Raw genomic sequence first — 23,264 nt, 5'->3', positions numbered from 1 at the left:
ACTTACCTTTTTTGCTCGCGAAATATAATTAGTACATTTTTTAAAACGTAAAAAAGTATTCTTTTTGCTCGGCCACATCACATTAGTCGAAAAATTGAAAATTGAATCATACAAGATCATTTTTAAGTAAGGTATGCTCAAATTTATTAGTACATAATATTCAAATGATAAAGCATTTACATGAACAAGCTTTAAAAAAGTATTTCTAAACTGTAATTAAAAAAAAAAATCCAAAATGCAATTTCAGTAGAATGCAAAAACTATATTTCTGCATCTGATCACTGAACCAAATTATCATGTCTGAAATTATCACTTTTCAGTCTTTAAGCACATTGTTTTTCAGGATAAAAATAAAGATGGAAAATCAATTACACGCTCAGAAACTCCATTTCACAACTAGTCAGTTATCAGCAACGTTCTCTCAAACATTAGACACGATTACACGTGCATGGCTTTAGTGGTATATTCATAGTCAGTGCTGGTATTTTATTATTTATTATTAATTTCTAAACAGTAAAACATAGTAAAATTTGTAATACAGTAAAGCATAGTAAATAATATATTGCATTACTACAACCACGAAGAAAATAACACCACCATCGCACAACAACAACTACGGCGGCGCCATATTGCTTGTTTGGGAAACTTCTGAGAGTGGGGGAGGGAGGGGGAATTTTTTTCTTCACGTCAGCGTTAACAGAGAGAAAAGTTTTGCGATTGTGAATGAACTTGTTCGCGTTAAAGAGATGTTGGTCGATACCGGTGTTTATTTGTAATATCAGAAATGTAAGTGCTTATGTGTGTGTATTCAGAGAACCAACTCGTAGCAAAAACCACCTCCCTAAGACGACCGCCTCTGAAAGAGACCAGTATTTCTGAAAACATAAGTATACTTTGGCATTGAATATTCCCTCTGTAAGGCGACCATTCACAAAGAAAATTCTGCTAGTGTGGCTGGTCGCCTTAGAGAGATTCATTCCGTAGATGCAATCTCCCTAAGACGACCACCTCTAAAAGATAACCGTATCTCTGAGAACGTGAGTATATATTTGGTATTGAGCATCACCTCTCTAAGGCGACCACTTTCAAAGATGAATTTTTATTTGCGGCTGGTCGCCTTAGAGAGACCTCGTTGTGTGTGGTGTATATGATTACTGTTATTGTTTCCGAAAAACAGTTTTTAAATCAAATAAATAAGCATATTTAGTAAAAACCCTCTCTAAAACGACCACCTGCGTTTCCAGGTTACTCTGATGGTCTTAAAGAGATCATATTTTCATTCTGTTAATTTTATTGTTTACAAGAAGTCTATTAACGTCAGATAAAAAAATAGCATAAACCCATATAAACCAACAGAAGATTTATTGTTATATTGATACCAGTAAGAAAACCAGTAAAAGTCAATATAAACCTATACAAACCAGCAGAAAGTTCTGCCATTGATGTTGGTTGTCAAGTGATACCAGTAAGAAAAACCCACAGAGATCAATAGAAACCAGTAAAAGTCAGTAGAGACCATCAAAAATTCTATAGGTACCAGTAGAAAGTTTTACTGGTTTCTATGGGTCATTTTGAAACCAGTAAGAAAAACCCACAGAGACCAACAGAAACCAGTAAAAGTCAATAAAAACCCATAAAATCTTATGGGTACCCATAAAAAGTTTTACTGGTTTCTATGGGGCATTTTTAGCAGGGTATAAAGTAGTTAATAAATGTGATCAAAATATTTCATACAAAAATATACCTAAATCTAATAACTTCCCATATTCATATCTAAAATGAAAATACATGACAGCACTATTTAAGAAAAAACATGAACTAGCAATATTTGAAAGTATAACTATCAGAAAGAAGGTAACAGAACTAAAATTTCCAATTAATAAAAATTAGATGTGTTTTTTAAATAGTAAGCAATTAAAAGCGCAATAATTATGGATTGCAGTATGCTGATGTTTCTTAACACCATTTCTTTCGATATGTTAACGTATTTACTTATTTTTAGTTTCTACATTTTAGAATAGTGGTAGATTACAATAATTATTTCATGCACTTTTTATAATAAATAACTTTTCTTTTGTTACTGTACAGAAATAATTTAAATAATATCGTATAGCTAGTAAGCTAAGTACGTTAAAGTAAGCTCTTTGTTAAATAGCACACGATGAAAATTTTTGTTTCTATTTATTATGAATTTCTTTGTTCTCACAAGCACATAAAATGTAAGGGAAGAAAATAGAATATACTTAAATTTAATAAAAAATAAAACCTAATTTCCAACATTCATTTATTGAGATAATCTATTAAACATACACGACGGCAGTATTTAAAAGAACACGAATTACACTGTGTTTCGAAGAACTTATACCAAACGAAAAGTAATAAAACTGCAATTTGCAATCAATAAAAAATATTTAGTGTGTTTTCATATCACACAATTAAATATCACATAATTATAGATTATAATATTTCATAGAAATGCTAATGTTTCTTAACACTATTTTTTCGATCATACATTTCATACACTGCTTAAAATCATTAACGTTTTCTGCATACTATACAAAAGACAACTCACTATAGAATATGCATTATTATTAATTTTAATGAATTGTTTCTTGTTAATATATATATATCTAATTCATCTTCAGCAGTCATATTAAGTACTGGTACCAGTCAAGTAATTTCTTTGTATTTTGAAAATAATGAACATACCATAACTACTTGAATTGTTGTTGCTTCTGCATTGATTGCATTTTCAGCAAAACCAGAAAGTGCCTTACCGTTGTATGTTATTTTTGGTTTTATTATGAATTAATTCTGAGTACCAACCTTTCACGATAAACACAATAATCTATTAATATGAATGACATAGCACTTAGAACGTTATAATCGAAGCACAAAGCTGATAAGGGTATCCAAATATTGCCCCGCTGGAACTACAGAGTTTGGAGAACACCACCATACAACTTTTTAATCACCGGAAACACCAAAGCACAACACTATTTCACGAACACTATATTCACAATTAGCATTGTAGCATTTCTTGTAGCTCAGATATTCACAAACAAAATAAGCACAAATTCAGCATTCTCACGATGATTTCTCCTCAATTCAGAGGCTTCCAAACAGGAGTTCACAGCAATGGAATTTCACTCGCAGAAGGCAGTTGAAGTAAGTAGATACAGAACAATGAGAAGATTCACAAACGTTCTTTGATTGCCAGTGCATTACATTTAATATAAGCAATATTATTTATATCAGTTATTGCTTGATTCAATTTCAAACATGAAGTCAGTCTTTTCAAACGTTTTACAGATGGCATGTTTACCAAATTACTTGAAAGAACTGCTAGAATCTCAATTAATTGCGCAGTTACTTGTTCGAATTTGGCAGCTAGCCAAAGGGTGCAAATCTCGAGATGTTAGTTTATATAAGCATCCGGTAAATAATGGACCCTTCTGCTTCTCTTGACTGTCGATGAGTTTTCCGTCATATATATTAGACAGCTGTTAAATATCCATCGTCTTTTAACATTGGACGTTTTCTCGGAATTTTTAAAATCGCCCCATTTTTATCCGTGAATACATCTTCACGCACAATCATATCTTCGCGAAAATTGTACTTTTTGCACTATTATGCGGTAAAATGTTTCATATAATGTCACCATATTAATTCAAATAAATTCGTCCTTACTTCAAAAATAATAAATAAAGTCATATTTCTGTAGTATTGCTAACATGTGATTTGCATCAATTTCGGAAATATGATTTTTTAATATATATGAAATGCATAACTTAATAACTTACTTCATAGATTAGTTTCATTTTTAAAATTTTGCTATAATATTTATAAAAAATATTTTAAATATTAAATATTTTAACAAAATTTTAAACAATAATTTAGCACGTATTTTTAGTACTAATTAAACTTAATAAATCAAAAGTACTTATATTAAATTTATATTTCATTAGATGAATCTACCTTAAATTAATATATTTAGATGAAATAAAGTAATGAAACATTGCTAAGTAAATCTTATGCGGACTTCAGATTTTGAAAGGGCAGATTTAGTCTCTTTTCGTTCTAAAAGTAACGCTGATGAACTATGAAAAAAAAAAAACGACCATGTCTAAAAGCGGTCATATCATGACGTTTCAGCGACCTCGGCAAATTGCGAAGTTGCAACGGCAAATATTTTGTGTCTTCGCAACGTTGTATAGACGTCGTAAAATTTACCACGACCACTTTGCACTTTGCAATCTTTCGGACTAGATTGCAACGTCTTTGCAACGTCGTGTGCTAAATTACAATTTCATCGAGAGACGTTTTTAATAACAGACTCAAAAATTAACCGAAGGAAGTACAAAATGTTAAAGAGGTCAAAGTAAACTTTCAACTAACAAAACAGACAAATTTCATGATTTCGAAGGATGCGATCGGCTTTCATTTGGGAATTCATTTAGGCATATTGCATTAAAGTTTTTGCCTTTATTTGAAGGTTTTTCTGTTTAATTTATTATTTTATTTTAAAAGAAGTTTTGATAAGGATTGCAGAAATTATGTACAATATTATGAATTAACGACTTAAATAAATTCTTCAAGACATAAAAAAATAAGGCAGTATACTACGAACTCAGAATTGTCACTTCAAATTAAGCAGTGTCTCTATTGGTAAATTTAAATATTTTTATAAACACAGTGATATGTGATTTATCCCCCCGGTTTTTCTAGAAAAAAATGTTTACTTTTTTATTTTTCTATTTTAGTTTAACAAACACATAGCTGTATTAATTTATTGCCACTACAGAATAAATATATATATTTACATATATTTATTCTTAGTATATATACGTATATATTTTGTACATTTAATGGAATGTTTAATAAAGTTCACAAAGGCCAGTTACCTTAAGCAAAGAACGAGGTTTATAGAAGTAACGCCGAGCATCCCTTAAGCACTAATGAATATTAATACATCAGTTAGTACAAGAGGATATACAAAATAGACGGACCTATGAAGAATGACCTATGAGATGGACCTATGATCTTGGAAAGATCTATGAAGTCTTTCAGTATGTGGAAAATAAGAAAAATAGAAATGTAGTAATTTGGAGAAAAGGGAGAATATGTAAGATAAAAAAATATATTAATTAAATTTATAGCCTAAATTAGCTACAGCCCTTAATTACTCATTTTAATTTTGCTGTTTCCTCTTTCTGTTCTAAAAATAGCAGTTGCTAATCATGTTATCTGGACTGCTTCATTTTTAGAGTAATAAAGATAATGACTTTTACATAACGATGATGGCGTAGCTAATTCGGAATTCAAAATTTCAAGAGCCGAAACCTTTCTATTAATAAGCATCCATATTGGATATCTGCGCACTTTGTTTCTATCTCTCGCTAAACGCTGTCTTGCTACTTTCTTCTTACCGCAACAATATCAAAAACTTTCTTGAAGCGGCACGAGTATCGCGCCAATTTGTTTGGGGCCGCAAAATGTTCAATGAAATAAAAATGAATATTTAATCTGCCACGGCAGCCACGCTTGCTGTGCATTATGGATCAACATCTACGAAAAGCAATATCTATATCTCCACAAACGATAACAAAGATACTTTAATACACACAGTTTATATTCAGCATACCGGTTTATTAGTAATTTCTTTTTTATTTTTAAAAAATTGTGTGTGTGTGTGTGTGTGTGTGTATTTAATTATGGCAAAGCGCACTAGGGCTATCTGCCTAAGGGGAGGGATGCCTTTCGTGGAGGACTTTCTAAGGGAAACTGGCTCGTATACACGTTACACATGAGGAAAACCACGAAAACGCCCATGCAGCCAGCCCGTTCGCGGGATTCGAACCTCGGACCGAACTACCAGTGTTCAGCGTCTTTACCGCTCGGCCGCTGGTGGGCCTCCTTTAAAAAATTGTCTCTTTTAGTTTAATGCACACACATATATACACTCATGTCCATAAATTAAGGATAATGCAAAATCAGGCAAAGGAAGAGTTAGAAGCAAAACAGATTTGACTTATTTGTAAAGCTTATTTATTAAACAAAAGGTAAAGAGAAAAAAAAGATGCTATATGTTTGATATTATTAAAAAAAATAGCGATTTTTTCTTCCTGGAGCAAATTACAAAAAACACCTATTTACAAAAAACCGATATTACATGGTTGGTATGATTGTTAATACATTGTATGTCTCCCAGACGATGCAATACAGTCCGTACAACGCCTAGGCATGCTGAGTATCAATTATCGATCTGATCTTGGGGGATATTACAACACTCAAAAAGCAATGCTCTCCGAAGTTCCGGTAGACATGTAGAGGAGGTTGACGGGCTGCAACTCGTCGGCCAAGCATGTCCCACACGTCCTCTACTGGATTCAAGTCCGGTGAGAATGCTGGCCAGTCCATACGGGTGATATCCTCCGATTGAAGGCATTCGCTTACGATGTTTGCACGGTGAGGACGGGCGTTGTCATCCATAAACACAAATTGTGCGCCCATGGCGCCCCGAAACAAACGTACATGTTGTTCCAGAATGACGTTCCGATAGATTTGGCTTGTCATGGTTCCAATTTGAACGTGCAGGTCAGTTCTGGAACACAGAATGATTCCATCCCAAACGAGCACTCCTGCACCACCGTAACGGTGTCGTTCAATGATGTTTTCTTGGTGGTAACGGATACCTGGAGCTCTCCATATGAAAGTCCGGCGAGAATTAGACTGCAAGCTAAACCTGGACTCGTCGGAAAACATCACACAAGCCCACTGTTGCGGTGTCCACAATGCATGCTCTCTACTCCAGCCCAAACGCAGGCGACAGCGAGTTGCAGTAAGTGGAACGCTTCTGACAGGTCTACGAGCATATAGATCAATCTGCCCTAAGCGTCTGTACACGGTCTGCCTTGAAATTGTCAAACCAGTGGCTGAAGAGAGCTGACGAAACAGGTCTGAGGCTGTGCTCCGCCTGTTTCTTTTGGCAGTAACTGCCAAATACCGGTGCTCATTTGGCGCTGAAATGTAAAAGAGCCCTTTTGTTTGTTAACACATTGTGCAAAAGCTCAACGAGTTTGACATACAATTAAAATTAGTTTTGAGTAGTATTGAACTGACTCTTTCTAAACAGTTTTGGGCAAAATACATATCTCTTCATTCTTTAAAGCGATCACATAACATCCATAATGCATATCTATACATTTTTTAAACTGGTGACCTATGATTCTGGAAGCTAGACAATTTTGTTTCCAGATAAATAAAATGTCTGAAAATTTTCGTCTTTGGTATTCAGATAATTAAGCGGTTTGAATTCCTTCGTTGACAAAGAATATGAAGGGAATTAAGGATAAACACCGTAACGCTGATAGTGAAACACATTATACATTTAATAAATAAGATATAATATATGCATTTCGAAGTGACAGAATAAAGACGGCAATATATTCAAAGATGTAAAATAATAAAATTCTGTCTCTTGTTTAAAAATATTGCATAATTTAGGTTTAGTTAAAATGTTTGCCAAATCTAACTTTACGACGCTCCCTTAAAACTTGTAAACGTAACTTTAATACTTTTAATTCACTTCTCATAAAATGTTTCAAATATAAAAGAAAATTAAGAAACACATACCTTGCATCATTATTTCCCACATTACAATACCAAAAGACCACCTGCAAAAGAAATAAATATTCTCAGTACTTAAAACGTTAAAAATATATCATAATTCCAGTAAAAGGTGTGCTATACACAAAACACTAAATTTAAATTTCACTACATGTGTATGAGTGTATGTATTTATGAGTATTTTCATCTGTTCTCTAGATAATAAATGGTTGAAATCACGAAAATTATATCTGCCTTCGTGGTGTAGCGGTCCTCCTGCTGGACGCGTATTCTAGAGGTCCGCGGTTCGATTCCCGGGGATGCGTTGCTCATTTTTCAATCTCTCTTGCTTCCAATTAACCTAATGTCTCTACAACTTAAAGGAAAAGCATTCTACTATCAAGATCTGCTTCTTCACATGTAGGGAAGAATATGTAATATCTTTCGTCATTCATCTTTTCCAAATACAATCACATGAATTGGAATGCATTTCCACTTTCTAAAGTCTCGTACATTGAATGTTACTCATCATATTTTAAAGAGCCTGTAACTGATATCTAAATCTTTTGGAGAAAAATTTCAGAAGAACACGTTAGAAAAATATTTTTTATTAGTTATTTAAATAGTATTACGCCATCAGCTTTAATTTTACTTTGATAGCAAACTGAGGGCAAATGAAATTTGCTTTCCTTCCACATAATTTATTTTAAAAAAAGTGTCTTTTCATGAGGCATATTACCTTTCATTCCCTTAGCACGTAGCTTAAAAGCTTACATTTATTTTTTGTTGAATGGCATTTTATATATTGATTGAATCTAAGTTTCTTCTCTTCTAGAGGGCATTACTTCGAACAAATCACGCAAGCAGTTTGCTCTGAGTACTTTTTTTTTTACTTTTCCCGTGCAAAAGAATTTTTGTCAGAAGAAAGACTTTGAGGCATTCTTGAAAGCCAAACTTAAAAATGATTTTAACAATTATGAAATAATCAGAAACATATAGGTTTTTATTAATAATGCATAATATTATAAGCGAAAGGAAGACAGGAAGGAAAGAAATGCTGTTAACTAAGAAAAAAAATTGTTTTGTACTATAGGGTTATTTAGAAATATGGCTTAACTTTTGAAGTAGGGTATATCTAAAGTAAGTTACCCGTTTTGAAGAATTTTTAATGGGTTATTGCATATTGTAGACGAAAATAAAAACCTGAAACTAGACCTGAAACTACATATTTTCATTTCAAATAAGAGCTTATATCATTAATATACATAGCAGCAAGTTACAATAGAAACATGGAACGTCTGCATTTGCAGTAACCGTCGCTCGGTCTGATTATTGCCCACATCATTCTCTGGCAATGGCTAAAAACTGCTCATTGCCTAGCATGCTTATAAAGCATTAGGCCTTTAAAAAAGTCTTAAAAAAGACTTATAAAGCATTAGGACTTTTTTAAGTTGTAATGCTTTATAAATGTATTATTACTTATTATATCCTAATGCTTATAATGGAAGCTTTATTTAATAGCCATTAGATTTGTGCCACTACAAAGACTGGAAGCGGTAGCCCTTTTATTATGGAAGAACCTAATACGAGGTGGACACCGTTGCCTCCTATGAAGGGGATGAACAGTTACAACCAAGCTTTCGGGATTTAAAACCGGAATCATCGCTACGACAGTCAGAGTCATTAACCACTATACCGGCTAGGCAGCGCGTTAGGACATGATTTTAATGCAGCGCTTTTGCCGACAGGTAAGGGAAATTAGGGGTAGTTTTATTTGGTTTGGTTTTTTTGATTATGGCAGAGCTCTCTAAGACTGTCTGCCCAAGAGTAGGGATGAAGCCATTGTAGAGGGATTTCTAAGAGAAACTGGCTCGTATACACATTATACACGGTGGAAAACATTACGCCTCTCCCAGCTAGCTCGTTCGCCGGGATTCGAACCCCGGAGAATGAATAGCTTCATAGAATTTACTTGTATCACCGGATTTGGAAAAACGTTATTGATACATTTAAAGCATATATAATCTTAATTTAGAGATATGAGGAATTGTTTTCTTTGAATTCAATACAAAACAGAGGTAATGAAATTTCGTTTGCATTAATAAAATTTAGTTGACTGAAAGAAAAATCTGATGTTATATACACTTTTTATTTTAAATAAACAACAAAGAAGCAAAAATGCATACAAAAGGTTTTCAAACACAATAATAATAGATAATCTTTAAAATAAACACGGTAAAACACAAAACGTAAAAATTATTTTCCAACAATTATACGATCAAGCTGTGGATGTTAGGTACATAGTAGAAAAAATAATGTTTCTCTGCCACACATATAGTTTTTGAAATAATATTAAAAATAATATAATTTTTAAAATTCAAAGAAAAGATCATAACATAAATAAAGAGATGCTTATGCTGTAGAAGCAATTTGTAATAAAAATTATGCTCGGTCTTGAATCCGATGACTGAGGAAACAGAGCATTGGTGAGTCATCCGGGCTAAGTTCGTGGAGAGTGAGTGGGATGGCTGCAGAGGTATTAGTGTATTCTTCAAGTGTAACGCAACAAAATCAAGTTTGCTTAGAAAGCTTTATCCATAAAAATATCATGTTAGTCTATTGTATGAGCTCAGAGCATTTCCATCTTATACTTTTAAGGTGCGTTTGTTAAGTTTATATTCGCACCAATTATGAAATGGTAAGTAAACTTACGCCTGTTCATTTATAAAACTTTATATAATTTAAGGCAAAAACATAAAATGTATTTCATAAATAACATAAAATTCCCATTAAACGTTAAAAAAATAAGCAGTATGTTTTACTTTAATCTATATTTAACCAGTTTAGTTTAAGATATAAACGACTTATACTTATTGACTAATAGTAAAACAAAGTATAAAAATATAGTATTTTTTTTTCAAATTTAAAGCAGCAATAGATTTTTAGCTCTAAATTTTAACAGTACCACTAACAGAAAAAATATTTGATTGTAATAAAAATAAGTAAAAAAGTCTGAAAGGTTTCAAATTTTAAATTACGCCCAAAGGGGCGTTTTTTTAACGTTTTGTGTGTCACCTTTATTTATTAAATATCATATTCTTCGCACTTAAATCATAAATTTCAGTTCAATATCAATGTCGCAAAATAATTTTAAAATGAGCCTATCTTTTCCGATACACACTTCCGCGCGCTAGAGATAAAAAGGTTCCCCCCCCCCTCCGTAGATTGCTGCCGTTATAAAACAAATTCCAAATTTCAAATTTGGGCTTCCACATACACATATTCGCAGTAGGATTACGTCATTCAAAATTCGATGGCTCTAGGTACCGTTGTTTTATCACAATGCGAGAAATATACATACATTTATGCAGCTTTTTTATTATTTAATTTCTTCAAATATAATGCAGGACTCTAACATTTGGTGGCAACAGTTTGAAAAGTGAAACGGACATTTATAGTGATTCAACGCAAAATCGAAAAACGAAAACAATAGTCCATCAGGGACAAAGCCCCTTTGGACTAATAAAAGACTAAACTAGTATATCTGATGAGTAATTTTATTATAATGGACTTTCAGTAATAACAACGACAATGCTCGTTTTCCAACAAGCATCTGATTCTTCCGAGTAATTTTTTCCTTCATTATTTTAAAGCATATGTACTCTGAGTTGTAAAGAGCGTTGATTATGTATGATTTTAAAATTAAAACTTCTTCTCTCTTTGTGAAGTTTCTAAACTGTTAATAACCAGTCTGTTAATTTTGAAGCCAAAGCATGCATCAATTCTATCAGAGAAATGTCAGCAAAAGGATCCCATATATTCATAATTATTTCTCAAATAATCTTTAAACGATTTTTTCTATAGAGTAGAAATTTCTACGTAAAGTAAACCACCACACGGTGTTTATGAAGAGTGGAAAAATAGGCAGGAAATGGTGCTTCTAAGAAATATGCCATTTTTGGAGACATTTGGATGTAAAAATTGCGCTTCTTAGAATCGAAGAAATAAAATATTTCCAAATGTATGACTTTTACATTATTATTTTTCTGCTGAATGGAATGTTGAAATGATAATAATGCTATTTCCTTTTTGGAACACACACACACACTAGTGCAAAAAATAAATAAATATTATTAATTTTCGAGAGAACAAATTCACTGGTTACAAGTATATTTTATTTCAAAATTCTGCGGTTATATACAACAAAAAATTTTAAATTGAAAATCGATAATAAGTTAAAATCAGACTGTTTAGATATAACTTTTATTATAATTTAAAGTAATTGTTAAAATAATTAGATATACGTACACATCGCTCTTTGAAGTATAAATCTGATCTTCAAGTGACTCAATTGCCATCCATTTCACAGGAACACGCCCCTAATAAAATAATAGGTTAATTTTTAAATTAAATGAAAAAGAACTGATATGGTATAAAAAATAACAAAACACTGTCAGTAACCTAGTTAAACAATTGTACAGATATTACTTTCTTCCGAAGCAGGAGATGTGAAAAATGAGCAATGCCCTCTCCGGGACTCGAACTTGGATCTCTCGAATACGAACCGAGTGTGCTACCGCTACACCACGAAGGCACGCATAAAGGAGGGAGAAAATACCTCATGCAGAGAGTTATAGATTAACCAAAGTATTGTTTAATAATACGTATTTTGCATGTAGTGCTAAAATATTTTTGCATCAAGTTCTTGTAAACTGTGTCTCTGAATTTAGTTTTCTGTAATAGCTTAGTTTTTATTAAATACAACAAGATATATGTCATATAATTAAATATTTTCATTTAAAATACCCTTTGAGTTCACAGAATTAAAAGAAAGAAAATTAAAAGATTGAATTTCTTAATTATGCATACACATTTTTAGAAAATTAAAAAAATAATAAATGCAGTTCTTTTTTTATTTCCATATAAAATTAGTTAAAGCCACATTTCTCTCATAAATATATTTTAGACTTTCAAAATGATAACCAGCAGAAACTATATGTATAAATTATATTAATCTAATCCACTACTCTATAGATACAAAGAGATAATGTTTTGTCTTAATGCTGCATTCCCACGCATATATATCGTAACATTTCAGATATGAAATTATAAACAGGATTTTTAAGCATTACTGTGTAAAAATATTAAATGGAAATTGTGATGAATTAATAATGATCACATTCTGTACGAAACAACATTAAAAGATTAAGTTACGCGACCTGTATGGTTACTCAGACATTTTCCACTCTAGTAACAGTTCAGTTAGTGGGAACGAATCATGTTCTACAGTTTTTTACGTGAGCCACTTTGATTGATGTGGTGGTTAGTGAGGCTGACTGACGTATCCACGTGCTCAAGTTAGAATCCCGGATAAGGCATAGATGTTTGTAAAATGTATAGTATCTGTGCGACATGACGGCACTCAGAATACTGACAAGAAAAAAGTCGTTTCGAGTAGTTTAGTAGTAAAGTAAGAGAGGCGGACCGGCCTTGGGATGATCTTCGTCAAAATTGGGGCGGAGCTGCAGAGTTAGTGAGGTAGAACTATACATGTATACAAACAATCGTGGATTACAGGTATCCCGCCCATTTCTACCTGTACCTGTTTATTCCCCAGTTGGGATGCAGTGGCGACCAATTTGGGGCCATCAGCCTTTATTATCCAATACACTTTTCACCTCAGATAAGGTAAAGAAAGTGAGACGGGTACATTTAAATTGAATCTGAATAGTGAAATTGGATTTGGTTACTATTTAATCAAATATACTTTTGCCTGCCCCCATACAGTTGTTTTTCTCCCTGATTGTTTTGCATAATCTGATGTAAGTGCTTCCGTATCTAAAAGCAGATGTGACATAAAATAATAAATTAATAAAAACTGATTCATTTAAAACAAATGTTTCACAATTTAAAACAGTTGAAAGAAGAAACCTAAACATCATAGAATACATATAAATGTACTCCATCGCAGTCAGATCTATGCATTTTGCCTATTTTGCATCTCTAAGTGACAAATTAGTCGATAAAAGTGCTGCTGACATATTCAAGTGGTAACGAAGGCCAGTTTGAACATCTTAATTTATTTTGAAAAAAAGTGCTGATCTCTTAGGTATAAAACTTAATCTTTATCTATTTATTATTCAAGAAGTGTACGATTTAAAAGTATAATTATAAAATTTTACATTTAGAAACATATGTAAATTATTTCATTATTTAAAACTGTTAACTTACCTTGCTCTTTTTAAGATAAGTTTCTCCCTCGTAAACATCCCTTGAAAGTCCAAAATCAGATATTTTGGCCACTTTTCGCTTTGCTAGCAAAACGTTTCTGGCTGCTAAATCTCGGTGTACCAACTATAGGAAAATTATAAAAAGACAAATACATAAGCAAAAGACGTCTTGGGCAATAAACTAAAATGAAAAATCAAGAAATATTCGTTAACCTGTAGTACGAAAATAAAGGAATACTGAATAAATACCAGGGAATAATATAAGATAACACAAAATAATATCGATGTAAGTCAACCGTTATATTTTTATCCAATGGCGAGCACTTACCTATTCAGCATTGGCTGCTCTTAAGGCCATAAGTGGTGGCCATTTTATTGTGAAGGCGCCTAAGTCTACGTTCTAATGGTGGCATAAATGTCATAGAGGTATAGTCATAAGGCATGAAGTACGGGAGTTCCCTTCAAACCTGCGACAAAGGGTTTAAGCCGTAGCCAATTAGAAAAGCTAAATTTGCGCATGCTTGTATGCGTCTACAGCATTCCCGTTATGTTTTCCCGCTGAATAGGTTTCGCACGTTCATTCTGATTGGTCAGCTCTTACACCAATTAATCATAGAACTGACGATTTATGCCAAAACCACTAAACCAGTTTTCGTGACGCAGTAAGGTCTGATCACCCAGCAACAATGCTCGGCTTAAGCCAGTTATGGCATATACCACAGTCTGAACGGAGCCTAAGTCTGTGTTCAGACGGCGGCGTAAAGAGCATAGAGGCATAGTCATAAGGGCATAAAATACGGGAATTCCATTTACACTTTCGAGAACGGGGTGTAAGCCGTGGCCAATGAGAGAAGCTAAATTCGCGCTTGCGTGGATGTGTCTACCACTTTCCCGCGTTGTTCTCCTGCTCGATTGATTTCCCGCGTTCGCTCTGCTTGGTTTGTGACAGCGAAATCTTCTGTAGAACGCCGCTTCGTTTTAGCTTCGCTCTGAATGGTCGATGCTTATCCCAAACTCGGCATAAAGTTAAAAACTTTGAACACTATGCCACGAGCCCTAAACCAGATTTTGTAACGTTGCACAGACTGGTTGCCTTGGCAACGGAGCTCGGCTTTAACCACTTATGCCCTCGTCTGAACGGGGCCTAATGGGCGACTATCGTTGCTTCCAATGAAGGGGAAGACAGTTGAAACCATGCTTTCTCCGGGATTCGAACCCGGATTCTTGGGAACCACAGCATGCTCACCTAACCACTACACCGTTCAAGGCAAGTCATCTGTTATAAGAAAAACTCTATGTTTCAAGATTCAAAGGATATATGCGTACGGCAGTTTATTTTCAAATACTTGACTAATAGTTATTATATCAATATAAATGATAATTTTGATATATTTTGGTGTGTGCTAAAGTTTTCTTCCGTTAATAGCCCGCCGTGACGCCTTTTATAAATTTTATAATATATTATTATAAAATAACCGCCTTTTATAAAATTTCACAGTTAAGTTTTGCAGCCAATGAAAAAAAATCCAGCGTCAGAAGGCAACCAATCGCAAAATACCTTCAGCTACACAGGCAAACAGAAGTGAAGTCGCTAGTTGTCTGATGAAATCTGTTCCTCACCTTACAACACAAGTTGGCGGAAAAAGAAAATTGTCATCAATGGAATCTGATGCAAATATCTAAATATTGCCATAGCGTAGTAAATAATTCAATGTGACCTCGTCACATGGTGTAAAAGACGGACTAAGAAATTGAATGAATTTAGATGAAATGCACTGTAATATAATTTTCCATTAATCTTATTTTCGAGCGTGATAGTTCTAATTAAATACACTGAATGAAATTACACTGTTCTAATTAAATACACTACTAATGGGCCATGGTCATAAAATAGAGCTATGAAAGTATTTTAATCCGGAATTAAGGGTTGAGAAAGAATTCTAAGATGTTACTTCAATTTGTTGCATAATAATTACAGAGCTTCTAAGAATTTCACTCAATACCCACGCTTTCAAGGCTTAATACTATTTCAAGGCTCAAGCTAAAATACACAGTAATCTTCAGTAAACTAATGATCAATACACTTTGATCTTATTGTTCTTCGTTTGTGGCTAATTTCCTTGAAATCTGACTAAATCATATGCAGATTAAATTTTTCAGGTATTACGTTAGGAAGCTTATAAATCTGATACGCAGGAAATAAATATTGTTTAGGAATCATTAATTTTCTGTGCACGATACCACATACTCTGCTTCAGTCATTATCTAATAAAGGATGATAAATTTTATGTAAGTTATGTTTTATGATTAAAAATAATAAATTACGTAATATTTTTACAAGCATACTTCTTTGAAGTAGAATTTGAAATACATGTTTCTCATCAACTATTATTTTTTTTTTCTATTTAAAATACTTGTTTATGAAACGTAATGTTTTTAAAGTAATATATTAAACTTTCAGGAAATGTCAATTTTTAAAATAAACTTTAGGAATAAATAATTTGCGAAAAGAAGAAGCAAAAATAAAAGCAATGCATACAGACACATTAATACTGGAAATATATTTTTAGAGCATACGTATTCACTGTATTTATATGGGAGAAATAGCTCATGTGAATAAATATGTGCAAAATAGAATTCGCTTTCTATTTTTAAATTCCTGCTATTAGCTCACACTCTCCCTATATTTTGTTCAAATTTTCAATTGTTAATAAAATACTTTTTATTCATCCGCAGTTTTTTCAGATAATAAACATTTTTAAAATTTTTAATTAAAAATTTTTTTTGTATTTAAATTTTTTTTGTATTTTAAAAATTTTTCTTTGTTGACCTAAGTAGTAATTGACTTAAAAGTTTTTTTTAAAATAATTCTTGTTAAGCAGATAATGTAACTTTAAATGTGAGACAATTTCCCTCAGAAAGTCTTCTACAAAAGCATATTTTCTCTTCAGCAGAAAGTCCTCATAAATTAAGATTTAATCAGTTAAACTAATAGGTCTTTAAACTACAATATTACGAAAACATAATTGTTCATGGAAAATGGAATAAATAAATAAATAAATAACAAATAAAAATAGTTACAAGTAGGTAAAGTAGTGATACAACAGATGCAGATTATGTCTGCCAGATCAACGGTCGCCAACCGGAGGTCCACTGGTGGTCCGTGAAAACGTTTTGATGGTTCGCAGAAAAATTGGGACATTATATATATTTTTATGAAAAATCAGTTTAAAAAATGACGAGTAAGAAAACCTATTATGGAATATGGATTATACTTTTTTTTAAAAAAAATTAGCTACTACTTTTAGATAAATTACTTCTGAATTTAGCTGCTTTTTAGCTACTTTTGCAGGTGCTTCTAGCGACATTTGAAAGTGAGAGTTGGCATCCATGGATATGCTGCTGCTATCAATAATAGCGCGAACTGGAATTATCTTTCCTTTTGAATTACAAACATATGTTATTGTGGTCGTTAATAATACAGTTTTTCTCCGTGTCAATAGACATCTTGACGGATTTTTATGAGAACCATCTCCATTCTTGTTTATAATCGCACAACTGGAAGTTTCCGTTTTCGTTTTGTCTAACTGTTGATCGATGGCGCCATTGTTAAGTAAGCGATGATTATTATGTTTACAATAATTAAAAATCTGATGTGTACACCACATGACTTCCTTGTACGGAATATTAAATTATACGCATTTTTTCTTGCATTTTATTTAAATTTATTAGATTGAATTAAACCTACTTCGCCGACAGCGCATAAACCACAATAGAATAAATGCATTCTTTAAAATTCACTTTGTTTACCATAGCGACACTCTGGCGCAAGGTTTACTTAACAGTATTATATTTCGTTCATATTATAACTCAGAATGCACAAAATTTATATCATTTAAAGAATTATCTAATTGTTGCCACATGTTCTATTCAAATACTATAATAAAGCTAGAACTATGTATAAAAGAAATTAAGCAAATAAAACAAAAAAGAAACAGATTTTCACAGACGATTGAGTATTTCTCATTCAATTAATTCAGTTCTTACTTCGCGAGAAGGCAAAAATACATAAAAACTCAAAATATCTATATTAAAAATTACGAAGTAAATCTCAAACGCTTATTTCCTCGAAAAAATTCCAGAAAGAATTAAGCATAATTGGCAATAATAAATGAATGCGTTATCTTTGTTGTTGCGAAGCTAAGTTTCTCTAGATTGGCAACAAATCCACTAGTCTCCTGTTTCAAATGTAAACATCAGTGGCCGCCATTAAAAACAGGCTTAGCGGCAATTAAACAACTTTAAAATTGCTGATAATTCTAAGAATATTGCACACAGATTTACTAAAGGCATAAAATCCTTAACCGGAAGATAACAATATAATTCAATCATTTTTAAAGAAAAAAATGTACAATTTACAAACATATAAGTGTAAAGGAACTGAGATCACTGAGCCGGGTAATAGAGTGGATATATATATAAATATATTTATATACGTTTGGTGCGGCCGATTGCAACGAAAATACGAGATGCACATCTACATGTTATTGCAGTCCTATATACAAAATTTCAACGTTCTGATTCTCTTCGTTTTCGAGTTATGCGAGATACGTACGTACGTACGTACATACGTTCGTACAGACGCCACGAAAAATTCTCTTCAGAATTAATTTTAAAGCAGTTTTATAATTTTTTGGAGGAAACGAGTATTTTATTCTGTCCTTTCGTACAAATATCACGCAAAAACATCGTTAATTTGCATTCGATAGCGGTCAAAATAGATATTTTCGTTGAAATATTCTGCCTGAAACTTTTCGCGATTACAATACTTCCTTTTTACTTCGTAAAAGGAAGTAAAAATTGGCGGCATAACACTGTCAGTTTATTGATATTGCTTTGCGTGTGCCGGGTTGTTCTTGCTTTTCGTGAAGTTCATTTTCAGTGATATGGAAATGTGAAGCTTTCCTTAGAAGAAGGTAAGATTTTTGTATTTTTCATGTAATTTTTCAATGTGAAAGAAATATGTGTATGTAGTTCGCTGACTATTATTGCATAAATGTATTTACCTTTTTTTTAATTCACATTAGTGGTCCGCCAAATACAAAATTATATATGTAGTAGTCCGTGAAGTTCTAAGGGTTCACGACCGCTGTGTCAGATGATTTTTACTAAAAATTAAACTTTATATTAGCATTTTTTACGCATGTGTCAACTATAAGGTATTTCTCCAGCTTTCCTAGCGTGCATTCGTGGTGTAGTGGTTCTGCACGCTGGGCCGGTATTCCAGAGGTCCATGGTTCGATTCCCGGCGAAAGCGATTGCTCTTTTTTCATCTCTCCGGCTTCCAAAAAATCCTAATATCTCTACAGTGGCGCCCGAACTAAAAGGGTTGTGGATGATGAATCTCCACACCCAGGATTAGGCGATCGGGTCCCCTAAAAACCCCAGTCGCCCTTTAAAAGGGGGAGTATATAAGGTATTTCTCCCGCTTTCCTAGCGTGCTCTTGTGGTGCAGTTGTTCTGCACGTTGGGCCGGTATTCCAGAGGTCCGAGGTTTGATTCCCGGCGAAGGCGATTGCCCATTTTTCATCTCTCCGGCTTCCAAAAATTCCTAATTTCGATACACAATGACATTGTTCAAGCTTTCTTGTAGATAGTCTTTTAATGCAATTTATAAGTTAATCTCTTAATTTCAAATTAAGTTTGTTTTTCTGTAATATACGGAGTTTTCTTTTTATTTTGAATGCTGATTTAAACTACTCAAGCAAATAAATTTATTCTCCAGTTAAACTGTAAAATACAGATAAACTATTAGTAGTATTTCTCTGTTTAGTACTACACAAGTTATTTCTCTTTCTTCAATTTTTTCAATGGCTGTCGAATTAAGTGTGATTTTGAATTAATCGTGAACGTTGTTCTCAGTATTATCTGGTAAATCGAAATCTGACTCTGCACATTTATAAATTTTGTTTACACGCATTTGTGCATTTAAAACATTTTTTCATCAATTAGCAAATTGAAGTTACAGGAAATTAAATATTTGAGTTTACTTCAGAAAAAAATACTACTACTACAACAAAACAATGAAATTACAAAATACATAATCAAGATATAAGAATATCTGGACTCCGAAATATGATTGAGAAATATGGCAGTTTGATCTGCGTTACTCCAGGCGATATTTTAATTCAGATTATACGTGACATCATAAAAATATAAACAGCGGGAAAAGAACTATCACCATATAAAAATTTAATGGCCTTCGTGCAGAATATTTTCGCCTTGCCACCTGTTACAAAAATGTATGAATAACCATTAACTGGAAATTTATTTAGTCCATTTCCTATCTCTCTGCTTATAATCTAATAAGACATATTTTGGACATTATCGTAAAAGAAGGTTACTAACTTGTAAATAACGTTAGAAATGAAATTAATAATAAGGTCACGTCATTTTACGTCATAAAATGTTTTTCTTCATTAGAAATACTTGGCATTGAAGTTATTACAAATGAAAGAAAAATTCAATAAACTCTCCACAACCTTATTATTTCCATTGTATGTACAACAGAAACGAAACTAATGTCGCTCGATCATTTCCAGTCTCGGGATCTATGATAGTTATTGAAAAACGAGAATAGACAAAAGTTTGCATTTGAAGAGCTCTTTCATTTTCATGCACAGCCTTCTATTGCACCTATATTCTAGAATTCTAAGAATCTAGGTTTAATAATGTTAAAGAAATTTTGCATTTAATCGAAGATATCTCGAGATTTATTGTAGTTAGAAACAAATGACAATAAGCAAAAGTTAGCATTGGAAGAGCTCTTTCATTTTGCTATAACATTTCTATTGCACGTACAATAGAAACGAAAGTAACTTTGCTCGATCATTTCCAGTGTACCTATGATCGAGCATAATTCGTGATCTATGATATACTGGTATAAGGAATTAAGAGAATTTTCATATTTGATCTACGATCTCCAGAACTACTGGACACATTTTAATAAAATTTGGTGTGAATATAAATTGCTATAATACAAACAAAATAAACATTCAACAGTTATATAATAGACACCCATGTTCGTGTGTAACACTCATGGGAGTCTGAAGGTCTGAAACAGCAGTTGCAGAAGACACAAAAGAAATGGGTTAATAGGGGGTATGGTCCTCTCTTACAGCCTTACAGGCTTCGCAGCGTGATGTCATATTGGAAATAAGGCAGTTTATCAGTGCCTGTGGCAATTAGTTCCACTTATTCAGCAAGGCTATTTTCAGTTCTTGGACGGTTTTTGGACGGGGGTTTCGAGTTGCAATTGCCCTCCCAGAGGGTCTCAGACATGCTCTATAGGGTTGAGGTCTGGACGCTTAGCTGGTCAATTCATCCTGCGAATATCCTCACTCTCGAAAAATTCGTCAACCAGAATAGCTCTATGTGGCCTTACGTTATCGTCCTGTAAGATGAACTAGGGCCCCACTGCACCCCGGAAAAGGCGAACATAGGGCTCCAAGACCTCATCCCTGCACCTCACACCAGTCACAGAGACTCTGTCAAAGACGTGGAGAGGTGTGAGGCCATCAAACATGACGCCTGTCCAGACCATTGCACCGCCACTGCCATAATTGTTGATTTCGCGGACATTGGAAGGTAGATAGTGGGTCCCTGGCTCTCTCCATATGAAAGTACGGCGAGAATCAGTGTTCAGGCTAAAACGGGACTCGGCGGTGAGCAGAACGGTCGCCCAGTGCTTCGTACTCCAATCACTGTGCTGCCTGCACCATGCTAATTGGACTCTTCTGTCCGTAGACGTGAGCAGGACGCAAACAGCCGGTCTTCTGGCGAACAACCCTCTCTCATTCAGTCTTTTGGAAACAGTCACCCTTGTTACACGGGTTTCTGTGGCTGTATACAGGCCCTAAGAGAGCTGAGATGCTGTAGCCCCTCTGTTACACATCGCTAAAATGGACCAATAGCGATCTTCTCTGGAAGTCGTGGCTCTTGGACGACCTTGCCCAGACTTCCCATCGATGAATCCAGTATCCTGGAACTGTTTCCATAGGTTACACGCGATGCTGGGTGTTAAATTAAAATCTCTGCATATCTGGACTTGCGATTGGCCTGCCTCTAGCCTCCCCACAATTCGCTACCTCATTCCATTATCTAAAAGATGGTGGTTACTCATTTTTTACTGTTTCGATGTGAATTTAACCGATTGCTGCTAGATAACACCAAGAAATTCCCCGAGGTGGGCTAGCGAACGCAATTCGTCTGCCCCTCCATGCGCTTATAAAGCTTGTTCAGTTATTTTCATGCAATTCGATAAAATATGCAAATTCTCTTAATTTATGTCACCAGTGTACTTATTAAAAATCGAGATAGCCAAAACAACAACGATTGGTCATTTAAATTACGGCTTTTAAAAACAACCATTTTTGTTCTTTCCATAAAGAAAAATTGAAACTACTGCTTCGAAATATAAATAAATGGACATTTTGGAGCTCATTACATGTTTATTTAGCTTCTAATAGGATAAAATAATTTTCCATTTTTTATCAAATTTATGGAATGAATCTTAATATTTAACGAACAATACAATTAAAATACTAATCTGTAAATAATAAAATTAAAACATCAAGTTTAGAGGTTTCATATAATTTTTTTAAATAAGTACTTATAATGAATAATTTTAAGATTTAATTTCGCTTATAGCGATTTATTTTAACAGTTAATTTTATTTTGAAGGACCCTTTCCTGTTGCTCTTATTTTCAACCCACGTTTTCTTGCCAGAATGAGTTTTCAGTTTCTTGTGTTATGTCAAGTAGGGTAGAAAAATATTATTTAAGCTGGTGTCTGAGTTACTTCAGCCACATTATTTCTCTGCTATCTAAGCTTGATATTTTACTGTCGTGCATATTAATTGTCGGTTAATCTAGAGCCAACTACATGTGAAAATATCTCTGCGCAGCTTCGTTCATTATTTGGATAAGGTTCAGTTTTAGTTTTAGATTTCTGTTTTGAGTTACCGTCAAATGTGTTGGCGTAGATTTGTAAGCATCAGGAGTGCCGACTATAAATACTTTTCTTGAGGTGAATAAAAGGTCTTTTCACTCCTTCTACGTGTTGTTACTGATATATTTGACCTTCGCAGTTCAAGTAAAGATCTAGCCAACAAAGTAACTTGAGTTTAGATAGAATTTGATATGCTAACTATAAAGTGTGATTCTATCTAAAAATTAAAAATATCATTAACTGCTAAACGATAACTCTTCGAAAACGTAACATTCATTACTTCTAAACAATTATTTGTCCTTATTTTTTCCAAATAATAATAATAATATATCATTCTAAATTTTTCTTAATTATTCTTTCAGAAAAGTTTTAATGTTTTATGAAACTGAATAAAATATTCATAGCATATTTTCAGG

At 33.3% G+C, this 23,264-nt stretch overlaps 1 protein-coding gene across 1 annotated transcript in view; it reads right to left on the bottom strand.

The window, feature by feature from the left end:
• The window catches only part of LOC118189676 (proto-oncogene tyrosine-protein kinase receptor Ret-like), a 476,686-nt gene that overhangs the window by 39,349 nt on the left and 414,073 nt on the right, over nt 1–23,264 (bottom strand). Inside the window, exons 16-18 of the mRNA XM_085806630.1 lie at nt 13,840–13,962; nt 11,917–11,987; nt 7,636–7,676 (exon numbers count right to left, since the gene is read on the bottom strand). Coding sequence (XP_085662756.1) covers nt 7,636–7,676; nt 11,917–11,987; nt 13,840–13,962 — 235 coding nt within the window. The remainder of the gene's footprint in view (nt 1–7,635; nt 7,677–11,916; nt 11,988–13,839; nt 13,963–23,264) is intronic.

Source organism: Stegodyphus dumicola, chromosome 1 (assembly GCF_044657685.1).
Source record: "Stegodyphus dumicola isolate Sdum_Otavi_A_Nest chromosome 1, ASM4465768v1".
Taxonomy (NCBI): Eukaryota; Metazoa; Arthropoda; class Arachnida; order Araneae; family Eresidae; genus Stegodyphus; species Stegodyphus dumicola.
The sequence above is the reverse complement of the archived record's forward strand: the minus strand, read 5'-3'. Positions and strand labels throughout refer to the sequence as shown.